The 17,517-nt window shown below is 36.1% G+C and overlaps 2 protein-coding genes across 3 annotated transcripts; one reads left to right on the top strand and one right to left on the bottom strand.

The window, feature by feature from the left end:
- Positions 1–2,611: 2,611 nt before the first annotated feature.
- Positions 2,612–12,512, bottom strand: LOC106154092 (gamma-soluble NSF attachment protein). The gene is made up of 10 exons (XM_087011279.1): positions 12,368–12,512; positions 11,638–11,705; positions 11,263–11,347; positions 8,078–8,095; positions 7,372–7,512; positions 7,084–7,150; positions 6,627–6,697; positions 6,037–6,195; positions 5,396–5,525; positions 2,612–4,916 (listed from the first exon to the last, which is right to left on the bottom strand). The coding sequence occupies exons 1-10, from the start codon at positions 12,481–12,483 to the stop codon at positions 4,755–4,757; spliced, it is 1,017 nt and encodes a 338-aa protein (XP_086867405.1). The 5' UTR covers positions 12,484–12,512; the 3' UTR covers positions 2,612–4,754.
- On the top strand, positions 12,376–16,159 carry LOC106174029 (putative tyrosine carboxypeptidase MATCAP2). Of its 2 annotated transcripts, XM_087011277.1 has the most exons (6): positions 12,376–12,496; positions 12,952–13,500; positions 13,834–13,955; positions 14,306–14,460; positions 14,799–15,104; positions 15,397–16,159. In XM_087011277.1, exons 1-6 carry the CDS (start codon positions 12,446–12,448, stop codon positions 15,708–15,710), a joined length of 1,497 nt encoding a protein of 498 aa, XP_086867403.1. In that variant the 5' UTR covers positions 12,376–12,445; the 3' UTR covers positions 15,711–16,159. The 2 variants fall into 2 exon arrangements, with proteins under 2 accessions (XP_086867403.1, XP_013410853.2); XM_013555399.2 differs by lacking the exon at positions 12,376–12,496 and having other exon boundaries at positions 12,854–13,500.
- The last annotated feature ends 1,358 nt before the right edge of the window (positions 16,160–17,517 follow it).

The raw sequence follows: 17,517 nt of genomic DNA, 5'->3' as shown, positions 1-17,517 counted from the left end.
ATGGATTAATGTATATGGTACATTTTGAGGGGGTACGGACACTACATTATATTTATAATACTCTCAGTTGATGAAGTATCAAACATGGATGACAATGAACAAAAGCCAAATAGGAAAAGGGAAACCTGAAATTTTTACTGTCAGCAAAAATAATTTGAAAAAAAAAAAAAAAAAAACGTCAAAGAGCTTATAGTCATGCTGAAGCACGTAAGAAAGATATTGCATGCACGTAACATAGCAGAGAAGCAAAAAAAATGAAGAATCATCCAAGGCTGCCCCGCAAGCAAGACTTAAGATGAGAGAAGAAATAAGGGCATACTGACAGAGAGTCAAGGAGAAGCAGAAACCCAACAATCCTGAAAACAGCAGAGCAAGAGGTGCAAATTAACGAGAGATGAAAAAGAAGAAAAGACTCAAAAAACAAGAATCAAGACTGACACAAAAATCAATCAATCAATAAATAAATAAATAAATGAAAAAGACCAAGCAACAGAAAGAATGTTTAAATTAAAGTCTGTTGAATGAATGAAAACTGAATGACACACAACCAAGCGCCAGCATCCACTGAAAAACGCGCTCTGGTGTTTCTCCAAAAACATTTTGGTTAAAGTATTGTTGTTAAATCTTTATTTTGATATTTTTAGAATGTTGGCAAAAATAACTGGTAAACAATATGATATTTCAGTTACAAAAGCATCAGTTGCTTGAATGTGTAGTGTCCGTACCCCCAAATCATAGCCTACGAGGCTGTATGTTAATTTAAACGTAACACAAAAAATAATTAATATTGTTTTCTAAAAATGTTGGATGTCATAGTTAAGAAGTTATTCTTTTTATCTGTCACAAAATTAAACAAATGCATCAGAGTTCATTTTTCTCTCAATGTGACCCCTATTTTGTACCCCTGATTGTGAAACAGCCGTGTACTCATTTCTTGAGTTTGTCTTGCGTCCTGTGTACGTGGCACACACTCACCACTTACGAAGGGCTAAAGTAGTGCCCTTTTCCGTCAGTTTTGCTTCGCACTTGCCTCACACGTTTGTGGTGACGTACTGACGGCGTACGTCAATTTTGCTTCCTGTTCTCCTTTTCTTCTTCTGCTAAACACTTGTTAAGAAAGGTCAGCTTCATTAAACGATAACCGTTCAACCTTTGACACTGACCTATTTGCAAGTCCGACACGGTTATGACCCACCTCTCAGCTGATACCGCTGGTACCATTTCTTGTGAGAAATTTGAGCAATAATATTATTTAGGTCGGTAAATCCACCATTTTTGAGAAGGCAACCAAAGAGTGTGTAACTACATACAGTACATGCACATACTGGTACTTATATTGAAAAGCGTTGGATGAAATTCAATTGTTCTTCTGATTAACAAGTGTATGTCCCCTATGACAGAATTGATGCTTAAAGCATATATGACAACTATTTTTTGTAACAATTATCATTTAGGTTGGTGGCTTGACGATTTTCAATTGGCAGACCAAATTTAAAGGCCCTGATAAGAGTCTCATCATCGACAATGAAAGGCGCCATAGTTTGTAATATGGATTTTGCACAGCCGCAATTCCTGGTTGCAAAATGCGTTGCAGGTGCGAAATGCGACTCTACATAATTAGTTCAACCTGAGCCGCGTTTGTTGAGAGAACATCTCCATATTTGTTGTCACGTATTGTAATTTTTACTGTTCGTTTCAAAACTTCGTAGAGTTAGCTTCACATCTTTGTCTAATTTTTGAACAATGCCAACTGCATAACACAGAACATATGACAAAGTATGGTTTCAAGGATTGTCAAGTTGAGGTCATGCAGTATAAAACGTTATTTAAACTTAATTTTATTCAAGACGGGGAAAAAACGAACATTCTTGAAAAGATTTAGAACCAGTAGTTACATTTGCACATTGAAACTCAAACAGGTCGCCTTATGAAGTCAACGGCAAACAAACACCAGCAGCTGAAAAAAATTCTCAATATTGCCACACCATAGTTCTAGAGGTTGAGAACCCTTCAAATGGCATAAAACGGAAACTTACGTTTTGCCTATCCAAACAACAGCAACAAATTCACATTCATGATAAACAACTCAAATGACACAGTGGTCATTACTTTGGCTAAGTTTTCACCCAAAAGAGTTCGTGAATAATAAGGTCAATTTCACTACGCAAGAAAATCGGATAATGAGAAGATATGCGTAACTCATAGTTAAGAATAACTTAAGTCAGATTCCCTGGCTAAGAACTTAATTACCAAGGTTACATGGTCACATGGGTACATTTAACCCTATTAGGAGTAGCGTTACAGCGTTCTCATGGAAATACTAGTCAACAAAGCCAGGAAACTGACGTAAGTTTTTTTTTTGTGAAACTGGGGCCTGCTCAATTTGACTAAAAAGTATAAGCCTTCAAATCCTGAAGCTGAGATTCAGTGAGCATTTACCGTCTAGCCATGAGGGGCACATAAATTTTGGCGTTTTGGACTTAAAATGGTGCCATTTGGTACAGTTTAGAACTATGATTCAGCTAGTCAAAATTCTAATGTAAAGAGACGTGACCACCCTCCACCCCGCCATCCTTAAACCCGCCACTGTTGTGGTAAGAGAACAAGGATCCACGCCTGAAGATTTGCTTTATTCTCAACTTTTCACAGACATTAACTATATGAAGATTGTTTTGTTACAAGTTCATTCAGATCTCTTTGATATTCAATAATAGCAGATGTATCTAATGCAATAAATAATTTGCACAAGGGACAAAAATTATATTTCTCTTGAAAATTTTCACTCTACCAAAAGGAAATATATATAAATATAAACATTACAAGTAACGTTTTCAAATAATTACATAACCACATATATTATGGAAACAAGCAACCTTTTTCCTGATAAAATATGTTAATTAGTTTTCAGTTGATAGAAAATCACACTTAACATACATCATGAAACAGTAATAAAAGCTCTCAATTTAGTGAATAGTATTTGTGAAAAAGAATTTCCTGGAATTCTCAATAATTTTTCAATCTTTATAGGCCTATATTCCATCACAATTAAACTCACCAAAAGCTTTATTTACTAAAATTACTCCTTTCATTATTGAGCATAATCCAAGTGTATGGTTAACTTATTTAAAGGGCATTCTTAATGGGATTTTGGTAAGAGAATATAGTGAAATTAATCTCCACTGATAATTTCTTTTTATCAGATCTTCACTTGTTGACCTCATATGACATAAAACATTACAAATTATACACTTAGGGGGGCATTTACATTCACACATCCTACTAGCTGGGTCGGTCCAACTCTGTGGGGGATTCTCGATAAAGTGCATTCAGTGGAATCAGCTACATCAGCACACCATGAGTACAGGTAATTATCCCCTAAAGCTGCTCAAGGAGGCATGTCAGACAATTAAGCTTATTCCACTGATTGCACTTTAGTGAGAATTCTCCAAAGAGTTGCACTGTTCCAGCTAGTGCAATGTGTGAATCTGAATGCTGTTTTAGACACTTATATAAACATTCAATGATATGGACATCAATACTTGCATGCCTTATCAGATATAAGGCCATAGAATAGTTATAATTAGTCTAGAGAAGAAATACCTCAAATAAATAACCCATATTTTGCACATTTCGTATAAAATTTTCTAGAAACTTCACAATTTTCTTTGGCAAACAAAGAGGAAAAATTTTGCCAAAAGTAGAGGAACTCCAACCCTCTTCATGCTATAGTTAACCCTTCACTCACTTTTATTGTGCCAGCAGCAGCTCATCCAGGTGGCCTTCTGCTTGCCTGGTAACTGTTGGATCCTAAAAGCCAACTGATGTCATTTGCATTAGTGCAGAATTGGTTTACACCCTGTTAGCATTACTGCACTTTAAATCATGAAGTATATGCAGGATAGTTTAGAACTTATACATGTAGGTCCATTCTTACCTGTAGGTAGCAATGTCAGTAGGGGAGAATCTTGTTCTGAAAACTTTAAGGTGAACCTTTGTACCCTCTCTGCTGACCTAACTTGAGAAATGAACCTACAAGATCAAATATTGTTTCAGAGTGGATTTTCCAGCTTAAAGAGAAGTTGCTGTGACCCCCCTCCCCCCTCCTTGCTTACGGCCTAGCTGTCATCGGAGGTTCTCAATCCACTCTACCTTTTCTCCTTTTTTCTTTTTCCTCTCTTCTCATCCTGTTTCAAAGGGGGTAAATTATTGCACTTAAGTGCACTGTCGATTCTGTTGGTAGGAAGAGAAGAGTAAAAGAAAGTACGAAGAGAAGAGGAAAATACATGTACTTTGAAATGACTCATGTACTAATGAGTAATAGAAATGCCCTGGCAAAGCCTCTCTTTGGAGTAATCTCTATACAACAGTATATGCTTATTCAACACATTTCTGACTACCAGTGTCCTTTGATTTCTAAAGTAAATCTATTGTTAAAAACTTGCTACACAACTGGCATAGACCCCGTTTCCATACCCAGATAGATCTAGCAGGATCGAGCCATTCCTGAAGGGTTTCTCACTAAATTGCATTCAGCTTAAGTGGCTAAGATGTCTGGCACCCATAACAGCTTCAGTAGGTGTGCCAGACATAAGAGCTGCTCAAGCTGAGTGAAATTTAGCAGGAAACCCCTCAGCGATAGGTCAATCCTGCTAGATTGATCTAGGTATGGGAACAGGGTCATAGTTTACACATCTCAAAAACCACAATTTCCACAGCCATGTGTCTTTACAAATGATAATATATTAATTTAAAAGTTAGAGCAATCCTCCTGCATATTCATCCTCATCCTCATCCTCCTCCTCGGCTCCACCCTGGGGTGCGGCACTTGACCCTGAGCCAGCATCTGCTCCACTGACTGCCTCTGGCTTCCGTCTCTGCTCACCAGGGATGGCCAAGTCCCGTGCTAGTTTGGCAAACTGAAAAACAAAATTGATTTATCTCATTATTTCAACAGCTTTGGTTACGTCTGGAATAAGTAAAAATAAATGTTTTTTTGTTTTTTTTTTTCAGATAATGTGCAGTTATTTGGTAATCTTGCTGTTTATACAGTGATAAAAAATGACCCTCAAGAACAAAAAACTTAAAATCTAGTTATGCTTCTTCAGTGAGAAAGTAAAATGATGCTTTACAGTTTCTTTTCCTGCTAGTTATTTAATTAATAAAGTGTGTTTTTTGTGACTGAAATATACAATTTAATTTATTTTAAAGATATTAATTTCAAGTGTTTTTTTTTTCAATCATACTTCAAATATAAAATAATGCTACCTTTTTTTAATATGCATTCAAAATGTTTAGCATATGTGGCAAACACTAGTGGTCCAATACACCCTGTATTATTATCAGTATAAATCCATACACGTTTTCATCTGAACAAGTTCAGGGAGTGGGAACTTACCTGGTTATCCTGGTATTTGAATAGAGGGAGATTGCACACTGCCCGAAGTGTATCGTTATCGCCCTGGTCATAGGCATCCAAAAGCTGCTCCAGGGCCGAGGCTTCCTCACTTTCTACAAAACCAGGATAACTGGAAAAGAACAAAATGCCTTCAGTGGTGGCAATGTCTACAGAAAGTAGAGCTCATGAAAAGCACTGAACTTTTAGGACACTCCCGTATGAGAACATGAGAATGTTCACAAATGGGTTTTGTAACCCTAGCTAATGCGCGGTAACTCCATGGGGATTCTCACTGAATGCAATCAGATTAACAAACTTACACACCTCCTCTTGTTTCCAACATACTCCTATTATCACCAACTTTTCTATATTCCACTCAATGCCAGGAGGAGACTTGTTAGTCTGCAAATCTGATTGCGTTCAGAAAGAGTCCCTGTGGAGTTAGTGCATTTAGGCTAGGTAGACAAAATTCATTGTGAACAGTCTCATTGCGTTAAAAGATTTAGGCCTCTCCCACATGAGAGTAATTTGTGTTTAAAAATAATAAAAATTTCCCCAAGACATCACATAAAAGTTATTTAAAAACTTCCTTACATACTTCACAACTTACAGATAAGTTTACAAGGCCAAATTTGACTTACTTGAAAGCACCTTTATAAGATTTATCAGCAGCCACGTAATCCTCCTTGTGTAGATGTACCAGGACTAAATTTAGTACAGCTTTGTATATGGTGGGATAGTTTTCTACCTCTGAATTAAGATCTATTTCTCTCTGTAACACTTTGGAGGCCTCTTCAAACCTTTAAAACATCAAGTTCACCTGCTGAAGTCATGTTTTTATATATTTCGTCTTGCTTGAATAGCTGGTCAAAAAATTATCATAATAAAATACCGAAAAAAAAATCCCATAAGTTTCCCATATTTAGATTAATTCAATATCAGATTAATTCATTTCATTTAAGCTTCTTATCAATAATTGGAGAGGATTGAATAACAGTTTTATTTGAAAATGTCATTTTTCTGATGGCATCTTCTCTTGTTAGTTCAGCCACACAAATCATAATTGAAAACATTTTCATGATCATATTCATTTTACATCAATTTTTAGACTTTTAAATAATTTTTATCTAAATATTTCCCGAAATTTATTTTAATACTTGTCCATGAGAATAAAGAACAGAGGAAAGAAAAATATGAAACTAACAGATCAATAGAAAGCAATCCTACTAACCTTTTACACCTCACTAATAAACTGGCTGCTTTTTTAATGACTTCTGCTGCCTGTTTAGGCCTGTCTTCATTCTAAACCAGAGAAAACACACATCATAAGAAAACACACCCATTCTTTAAGGGAGGCACATGCTTACTTTTAGCATTTATCTAACTTGAAGCCTATCCCCCCCCCCCCCCACCCCTATCCAAAAAAATCTTCATCCTATTTCAATCCATCTAAAGCAATCTATACGCTACACATGCCGTTTGTCAGATACACAAGAAGAAGAAGATGAAGAATACAATCTTAATTCTTATGTTAATTATGTTTCTCTTTTGAATAAATGGGCTGTAGTTTTGCTTTCACTTGTTAAAATTCAAAACTGCTAAAGAAAGAAAAAACAGTTGGGGCAGAATATCTCATGTACTATAAAAGGGTGACAGAAAATGACTTGTGAAAGTAAATTCTAGCTTACCTCCACCACATCACATGCCTTCATATATAACATTATAGCCCTGTCTGGCTTTGAGGCTTCAACCATCCTTGAAATAAAAAACAGCACAGAAGTAAGTAATAAATTACAAATTTTCAAGGTACCTGCAATCAAAAACTACAAACAGACAAAGAAATAGGAAGGAATGAAAATTAAATTGAAGCAGCATTTACAAGGATTTTCAATAAAAACCTATAATCAATCTTGCCTTTACACAGAATACAAGAAAGACATAATTCTCTCATACAAAGATGATATGTGTACACTTACTTTGCTGCCTTCTCTAATGTTAAGGAAGCCGTATCTGGAACGCCATTTTCCCTGAATATATCTCCAGCTCTTTCCATTAAATTTGCAGCTTCCTCTAGTCGGTTCATATCCTTGGAAATCAGCCCTGCTTGTTCATAGGCTCTGAAACAGATACAGTACATTTGTTATTAAAGGGATAAAAACTGTTCCTATTAACACATGAGATCCATATTTCACAATAAATATATTGTAAACAACTCATAAAAATATAATAGATACTATTTTACCAACAAAACGGCAGTTATCATAATTATTTTTAAATTTGTAATTGGCATTGGACCACTTGACCTCCACAGATGGCTACCCTCTGTAATAATCTATTAAGAGAATATTACCAAAAAAAAAAAAAAACAGGGACTAACTTTGATTGTTGGAACGGATTCATTAACCATTGATAAGTATGTGAAAATTGTTATTTACTCCAACAAAACCCATTCTTTGGCAAAAAAAAAAAAAGAACAGTTCTTATCCCTTTAATCACTAAGCATCTTAACTGGGAACTCTTGCAAACAGGGATATGCCTATAATAAGTCAGATTGGTAAATGTAAATTATTGTTATTTCTGAAAAACTACATTCACCAGTGCGCATTTTCATAACAATAATTTCCCATTCATGTTTTTCTCTCTCCATCAAAAGACAAATATAAAGATATGATTTTTACTTACTTGGCAGCATGGAATAATCTGAAAAACTTCAGTTAAGAAATTAAACACATTAATCATAATGCTTGTTTTCCATTCAATACTTAAAGCAATAATAACTCTTCCTTTGAGATTCAAAAATCCGCATGAAATACATTGTAAACAACGCATGGAAATATATTCTATTGTATTTTACCACTAAAACGGCCGTTATTGTAGGAAAACTAAAATCTGTGCTTGTCAATAGGGCTTTCGATCCCTTTTTTCCGGTCGACAAGTGCATTCGTTGCTAATGACGTAATGGTGTCACGCGGATTCTCGCGTTCATTCGAGACCAAAATAACATGGCGGGAAACCCTCAGACGTAAGTTGCGAGTTTTTGTACAGTGCGTCGGATAACGAAAAGCCCAGAATGGCACACATTGTGGATATAAATGCATTTTTTAACAACAAGGCAGCAAAGCTGTCAAATGTACAGACAAAAAACAGGAAAAAAAGATGCAAAATAGGTCAATTTGTCAATTTTGATGCAATAATAAATAATGCTTATAATAGCACAGTCTGTCAACACTGAATTTTAATCATGCACAACAGGTAACATGGTCAATAACAGGAGCAGATCCAGAGATATTTTCTGACAGTATTCCAAAGTATCTATGTTGATCCATCCTCCATTTTGATGGTCTTCCAACAGAAAAAAAATAGATACCAGTCAATATAAACTTAATAACCTGACTTCCGGAAGACCCAGAAGATGGTCTCAATCCACCCCTTCAATAAGATTACAGTTTCAGGACCATGAGAGACCAAAGTCACATGATGATAGTCTCAATATTTGAAAAATGATGACAGTGCATAAAATAATATAACATAATGTTTAAAGACATAAAAAACAATACAACTGCTTATGTGGAAATACAGAAAATAAGCAGAGCCTCAGATGGATGGAAGTTATAAGTCACAAATGCCGGCCCAGTGTTTGAGAAAAAATTAACAAGGCAGAAATTGTTGATTATTATTGGTTATTGTCCTCTTTGGCCCACTTCTGACAGTTCCTGAAAATTTCAGCAAAATTGGTCCATAACCAATTTGAGTTATGTTGATGACAGACAAACAGGGGTGAAAATATAACCTCCTTGGCAGAGGTAAATATAATTCCAATGAAACTGCTATTCAAACTTTTAATCTTTGAGTTTTATATATATTTATACATATATCAAAACTTATTTGCAATATTAAACAAAATTTACCTGCATAATTATCACACAATTGGCCTATCTGTTTTTCCTATATTGTGTTATCAGTGTTGCATGTATGCTGAAAAAAAAGGGAAAAAAACAGCTTAACTTCCATAAAAGTGGCCCGATCCTGCTGATTTTGGAACTCGACTTGTGTATTATGAATATTTATCAGTTCTGTAAGTTTCAAGCCAAAGGGTAAAACAGTTCATTTATCATGTTATCGGTGTTGCAAAAATGCTGAAAAAAGTGAAAAAACAGCTTAACTTCCATAAAAGTGGCTCGATCATGCTGATTTTCGAACTTGACCTGCCTATTTTGAATATTCATCAGTTCTGTAAATTTCAAGCCAAAAGGTTTAATGGTTTTCCATTTATTGTGTTATCGGTGCTGCATATATGCTGAAAAAAATTAAAAAACAGCCTAAATTCACTAAAAATAACCCAATCACACTGATTTTCGAACTTAACCTGCGTATTATGAATATTCATCAGTTCTGTAAGTTTCAAGCCAAAAGGTAAAATGGTTTTCCACTTATTGTGTTATCGGGGCTGCATATATGCAGAAAAAAGTGAAAAAACAGTATAAATTCCCTAAAAGTGACCCAATCATGCTGATTTTCGAACTTGACCTGCGTATTATGAATATTCATCAGTTCTGTAACTTTCAAGCCAAAAGGTAAAATGGTTTTTCACTTATCGTGTTATCGGTGCTGCATATATGCTGAAAAAAGTGCAAAAAAAGCATAAATGCCCTAAAAGTGACCCGATCATGCTGATTTTCGAACTTGACCTGCGTATTATGAATATTCATCAGTTCTGTAAATTTGAATACAAAATGTAAAATGGTATTCCACTTATCGTGTTATCACTGAGTGCACGGCGACAGCGACGGCGACAACAGACGCAGGTGACAGCTATATGTACAGACACATCTGTGTCTGTACATAATAAAAATCTGTGATAAGCTGATCAGTTGACTGTGTCAAATGAAAAGTGTCTTTTTGTGACAATATATTTGGGAAAACTGAAATTTACATTGAAAAGACTGGCAAATCCAAGGACTTCAAATAGTAAAACGTTAATAATTTTGTCAAATCTATTCCAGTGAAATTTGTCCAAATGATGCTTAACAACAATACAAATCTGTGATAAGATGATCAGTTGACTGTATCTAATGAAAAGTGATTTTTGGGACAACAAATTTGGGACAACTGAAATTTACATTGAAAAGACTGGCAAAACACAGGACTTAAAATCGGTAAAAGTGCACGGCGACGACGGCGACGACAGACGCAGATGATGGCAATATGAACAGACACATCGAATATATCTCATGAATCTTATATTGTGTTGTTGTTGTCTGCTTTTCCCGCGGTTTTAAGTAGGTCACCAGTGAATTTGCAATGTCAGAGAGAGCTCCGTCAGTTAAAATCTCTTAAGAGATTTTAACAAAAAAACGTACGTTTAGGAAAAAAACCCTGGATTAACTATGAATGCAGGAATGGGGTCGTTGGCCATTGGTAAGTACGGGAAAATTGCCGTTTTTTCCAGGAAAATCCAATTTTTGGCCAAAACGAAGAGTTATTATGACTTTAAGGCAAACATTTTTCACAGGCATAAAGCACAGGTTCCTGCCAAATACTTATAACTGCAATGCATGCAATTATTTTTACCATCATTTTCTATTTCTTTGATATACATTGCATATACTTTTCATTTAAGTATAACTTGTTCAAGTACTGTTACGTGTGAATACTGGATTTTGTTAGAAATTCATAGAAATTTCATAGAAATTTTCTGACAGCCTTCCAAATTATCTTTGTTGATTCATCCTCCATTTTTGACCATCTTCCAACAAAGAAATTAGATACCCATCAATTTTAACTTGAAAATCTGACCTTCTTCCGGAAGACCCAAAAGACAGCCTAAATCCACCCCTGATTATTTTCTACAGGACAATCAAGGATACGCTTTCATTTCAAGTTGAACTTCTGCTGCCTTAACATATATATCCCTAGCTTTTTCCAGTTCCTTGGCATTCCTGTAGCAAACACCTAAAGTTAGAAAGGCAAGCTTTATTAACATTCTAAATTTATATGGATATTTTAGACTGGAGGATTCTTTTGCTGTCTGACATATCTTTTTGTATTAATACATCAATGGATACACTGTTATTAAATGTAAATCTCACTCTCATTTAAAATAACAGTCCAATATGTTTTCTACTGCATATGAACAATATTAATTAAAATGGTTTGAGTAAATTCAGCATTGGGTCTCAACATGTTAAATCTGGTGAACTCTAAGCCATAGAAAATAAACAGTTTCACACTGCTGCACCCACCCGCCTTAAGGTATTCATTTGCAGCGCTGTCATAATCTGGCTTCCACTTGAAGAAAGAAGTCTTCAAACTGAAAAAAATAACATAGGAATCAATAAACATTAACATGTACCCAGAAGCAATGGTTTATGTATTATAAGCATACTACTCGTAGTTCTACAGGGTACGATAAATTCCAAATCATTTAAACCACCCCAATACTAATACTAGCACTGTATTTTGAATGAAAAATCAGTTACACGTGAGAAATACTGTTACTAGTAAATGGTTAACAGAAAGGGTGGGGAGACTCTTCATAAGCTGACGCTGTGTTAGAGTGATGGTCATCAGTCTGAAATACGTGTACCAATACACCTAACAACGTCACATTGCTTGCATATAGTATGATGTTGGAGAATAACATGCAATGTTTTGACCGGTCGATACCTAGAATCACGTTCATCACTGATATGAGTCCAAAGGACTGACTGACAATGAAGCGGTGTATATCCCTTGTTTGATTCCAAGTAACGGTTTAAGTTAAAGCTGGCTCGATATTTCATGAATGAAAATGCCAATATACCTGTATATGTATCGACCCTTTGCCTTTATGCATTTAAAATACCAGGACCCAAGGCCATAAAACGTTTTGCGTTTAAGCAGTGAATAGGAGAATATTACTTTACATTCATATAAGGAATAGGTTCAGTATTATATCTTACATAAAAATACAATCAAACAACATCAACTCACTATTTTTCAGCTGCTTTTATGTGATCAAGAGCTTCAGCGATTTTCTTCTCCTTATGAGCCATTCTGGCCTTGACCTTGATGACACTTCCGCTTCCGGTGGGAAGGAATGGCGTCATCGTATCCAAGGAGGTAATTTAAAATTGTGAAAGTTTTATTGTCGCTGAATCAAAACGCTTGGATGATTTTGGTACATATTTGAGTAGTTTGGTGTCAAATATATCAAAGGATTGGATAAGCGAGGCCAAGCAATCGATAGTGTCTTAACGTCAATGGAAAGCGGGAATAAGGACTTCTTGAATAAGGTCAAAATGCAGGGACGGATCCAGAGTTATTTTCTGACAGTCTTCCAAATTATCTTTGTTGATCCATCCTCCATTTTCTGACCGTCTTCCGACAGAAAAAATTAGATACCCATCAATGTAAACTTGAAAATCTGACCGTCTTCTGGAAGACCCAGAAGACGGCCTAAATCCGCCCCTGAAATGTGTGCAGTTCTGCAAAGCTAGCATTTACCTATGCTTTAAAAAGTCGAAATGGCCACAGCTGTATCGACAACAGCTCTTCTAGATAGTTTCAGCTTTCAGAGTTCAGATGATGAGAGTGAAAGAAAAAAGAGCATTCCACAATCACGAAAACGCAAAAAGAAACGGAAAAGACAAAGCACAGGTGGACCAGCAAGTAGAAAACCTACCAGTAGGGACATCCGTACTTTGAAACCAGCGTGGAATTATTTCGGGATTACAACATCATCAGCTATGTCTTCTACTACTGAAACTACACAGCAGTTATTGGGATTCAATGTGAAACGGGTAGAGCTGAGCTCAAAACCTTCCAACCAAATGACTAGGTGTGCATCCCAACAAGCCGCTTGGTCTTCTTCGACAAAACTTCCATCAGTTCAACAAACCAGAGCTTCCAGTGTTTTTTCGACAAATCAAACAGGCTCATTTCAGGAGAAAAAGAAAAGGAAAGTGGCTCTCTTGGTTGCTATTAAGCCCGAGAATGTGGAATCGGAAAAGGCACGCTTTTTTCGTGCCAGTTATAATTATCACCCTCTCTTCATATACAAGTACCCTGCAGATCCTGAGGTGCTGGCCCGCACAAGTAATCCTTCTGATAGATATCTCACTCAGGTATGTCATACACAGGGTGATACATTATTAGATAAAGTGCTCTTCACGGTTGTCAAAAAAATTCAGTTTTTCTTTCCTGTTCTTGTTGTTCTTACAGTCTCAGTAAATATAAAACAGAGTAGAATTTAATGAATGGATTACTAAAGCCCCCTTAACACACAACGGTGTCCTTTCTGGCTCCATTTGAGAATAAAATGACTGGCTGATCATTGAGCATTCATTCTGTAACCAAAGTGATGCTTACAGTGTTAAATAATATTATAACAAATTTTGCCAAAATAAGAACACCTCTACATCTACAAAAAGTATGTAACTCTTATGGTTACATTTCAGGCTGTACATATCATGGAGACGGCAATAGCAAAGTATGGAAATTATGAGACCTTTGAGGAGAAGACTGGAGGAAAACCCATGTCAAGAACTCAAATTATGGCCATGGTGCTTCAATATCTCAGGTACTTTTAATGTCATTTAATTTATTCATACAATTGACACCAAATTTGTTATTTATACATTTATTGTGAATGACAATTGACAGTGTTTTAATTGCAATTGACACCAAATTTGTTATACATTGCAAATATTTTGTTGTTATTAAAAAGAGAGATGATTTAAAAAGTGCAGGCACTGCAACTCATTAAGTGTTCAGATGAAGTTACCTTATGTGCAAAATGTATATTTGATACATAAATACAAAATAACTTGTAAATTTTGTGGTGGAGCAAGTCACTGAGTAATATCAGACAAAAGGAATTCTGACCTGGACCAGTATTTTTCCAAATCAATTGTCATTTTTGGTTTTCAGGAAAGAAAATCTAGAGGAGGAAATCTCTGTAAACATGTCAGAAGTTTTGATGTCTCGTGCCTCTATGACAAATGTGAAGGGAAAGCCCACTCTGAATGTCAGGGTTTGGAACCTCAGGGAGCACTGGGTGGATGGCTTGCTACGGCATGAAGTTGGTGAGTCTGTTATGGCTTAGGTTTAATTATATGAAAATGTAATAAGAAAGGAGACCTACTAGTAACAGGCCCGTAGCCAGGGGGAGTTCGGGGGGTTCAAAAGAACCCCCCTTTTTGCTGAAAAAAGGTCCACTCTGGGTAAAATTTGACATACATGTAAGTACATGGGGATTTTTCGGTAAAAGGTCCACTTTTTAAACCCCCCCCCCTTTGAAATTGCTGGCTACAGGCCTGAGTAATCTGTATCATTTTCTGCATTTTTTAGAGTATACACTGTATTTTAAGAAAATTAATCAATGCAAATCTGTACAATGCTTCAAGTCACCCTTTCATTTTAGGGACTCACTACATTCGGAGCTACAACAACCAGTTCCAGCCCTGGTACAACTGGAAGAAACGCAAAGAGCTCGACATGGAACCTATCAACCCAACGGAGGAGGGCCTTGCTGCTCTACACAGTATACTGGTCAGGAAGGACCCCTCTCTGTGGCGGGCCGCCATATTGTATTACACGACGTACTGGGCAGCGCACATGTCACTGAGGGACTTGTTCAAAGACCTGGGAAGGTTTGTTCAAGATCCTCACACCAGATGGGACTACTGTATGAGGACCAAGAGAGGCCAGACTGATACCTCACAGCCAGGTATGGACAAACTCTGTGTGTGTGTGTGTGTGTGTGTGTGTCTGTGTGTGTGTGTGTGTGTGTGTGTGTGTGTGCTGAATTAATAAAATCAAGGGCAGATGGTTGAATTTTACACTTTCCTATCAATCCATACATGAATATTCAAAATTGAAATCAGATAAGCTCATTATTAAAAGAAAAAATTAATTTATTTTTTAAAAGACAAAAAGCAGTATAAATGCTAACACAAATGAAATACCATGATGATGTTTCTAAATACAAAACAATATCTTACTTTTGCCCAAATTTTCAGGTGGATTTAGCAAGGACCAAGTTTACTTGACAGGTGCTCTAGAACTGTTACGCTACAGACACAGCATCGACTTCCACGCCCTTGCCAGGCTGGGCAAGGTTTCTTATAAAGATGTGGACAAATTGAAAAACATGGGCGACTTTGAAGAGACCCGTATCCCATACTTCATGCAGGATACAAACTGGTATTTGGGAAGACTGGACCACATTGTGAGAGCCAATGGACTGACCGATGCAGAGTTGAAGAGAGTTGTACCCGACTTGGATGACATAAATTTGAAATCATGTGGTTCAGCAAGCAGTTTTAATTATTGACTGGTAATTGTCTTTCCTATTGATATTTTGAGTCACAGTGGTAATACAAGTACTTGTCACTCAGAGAAATCACAGTATGTGGAAAGATGTGTTTTATAAAGGTAAAAATAGTTGATAAAATGCAAGTTATGGGGAAAAGGGGTTGAGGGAGAGATATTTAGATGGTGCATTGATTGTGAAGTGTTATGTTCAGTTATAGTGCTGATGTGGAGGGGTGGGGGTTTGGAGGGGGGGGGAGGGAATACTGGTAGTTTATCAGTTTTACTGTTTATTAAGTATAATACATATTTACGTTTAAAAAATGCCAGTTTGCTGTGACTTACCTCATGGTAGGGAAGGTTCTTGTGACTCTCTAGAATCCATACTCTCAGGTAGCGAATGACTATCATGTCTCATATACAGTATTTGTAGAATCTGTCTTCCATGTCTTCACAATTAAAGTATTGTTTTTTTTTTTTTTAATAAAATTATGTTATTATGGGCCTATGAACAGTACAATCATCTTGATGTTAGAAAATACACTTATCAAGGCACAGATCACTGTGGATGTGATATTCTTCAGATCTCATACAAATGGGGAAAGACATTTTAAGAATGAACATTTTGCAAATTCAAAAAAAAAATAAATGCCATTAAAAGCTAAACCCATGACAATTGTCAGAAATGTTCTTCTAAGATATATAGTTATTTATTAGTGCAAAATATTGTATTTAATACAATCTTTTTATCTCTCAAAAACATATCTGGTTTTTGCAACAAGTCTAAGACTACATGTACATGACTTAGTGACTAGTCTTTCTTTTTTTGCATTATTTCCACATATTTATTTAGTGCTATATACTAAAATTGTGTTAAAATCTTGCATATATGTAAAGATTGAAAATTTTACTTCCATAGAACTTTTAAAGTATTTTTGTAGCAGTGGTGACCTTTTTAAAAATTATTTTTGCATGTGTGTGTGTGTGTTCAAAGACTCTCCCCTTCATGTTTAAGGAAAGGTCGTTATTAGTAATATTCTCATATTTGTAACTCATATTATTGATATTCTAGTCCACAATAAAGTGAAAGGTTAATTCATTCAATATACAGTATCATGATCTGAAATAAGGTAATTGTTTTTCCTTTCAATTTCAAAGTGTTGGACGAAGTGTTTTGAAGATTGCCTAAGACAATATGTCATTCAATATTTAATGTTTCATAAGATTTATAGATGCATATATTTTAGCTGTACACTGCCAGGCACCCTGAGCTTCAGAGATAACTTGCCACTAACCTCTTCACTATAGCCTATCTTCATCGTGTCAAGTTACCTCTGACCACATTCGATTGCCTCCGCCGCCCGCCAATCAAATTTAAAGCCCGCACTCAATGACTCATTGAATGATCTAGCCAATGAACGCGAACGAGTCAAAGCGCGCTTTGTTCAAATCCGGACCAATCAAAGATAAGGCTGAATATCAGGGACTTGCCGTAACCTGTGGGCAGCACGCAAAATACATCATCCCTCAGTAGATAATTATGCAGGGCATCAAACTGCTCTGGTTTCAATTCCGATATACTCCATGCTTTCTTTGTGTACGGTTATGCACTCGGAACTACTCGGATGACTCCGCACTCGACAATAACTATGTTGTTAGTATGGAGCTTGCGGAATCAGCCGAGGATTGCCGATTGACGGTCAACCAATCAGCGTTTTCACCAAACTTTGGTGAAAAATTTTGAAACATGGATTCGATTGGCTTATATAAACTAGGTCAAACTATTTTCGTCAGAGGTAACTTGACACGATGAAGATAGGCTATAGTGA

Source organism: Lingula anatina, chromosome 4 (genome assembly GCF_051362555.1).
Source record: "Lingula anatina isolate TDL-2025a chromosome 4, LinAna3.0, whole genome shotgun sequence".
Classification (NCBI taxonomy): Eukaryota; Metazoa; Brachiopoda; class Lingulata; order Lingulida; family Lingulidae; genus Lingula; species Lingula anatina.
The sequence above is the reverse complement of the archived record's forward strand: the minus strand, read 5'-3'. Positions and strand labels throughout refer to the sequence as shown.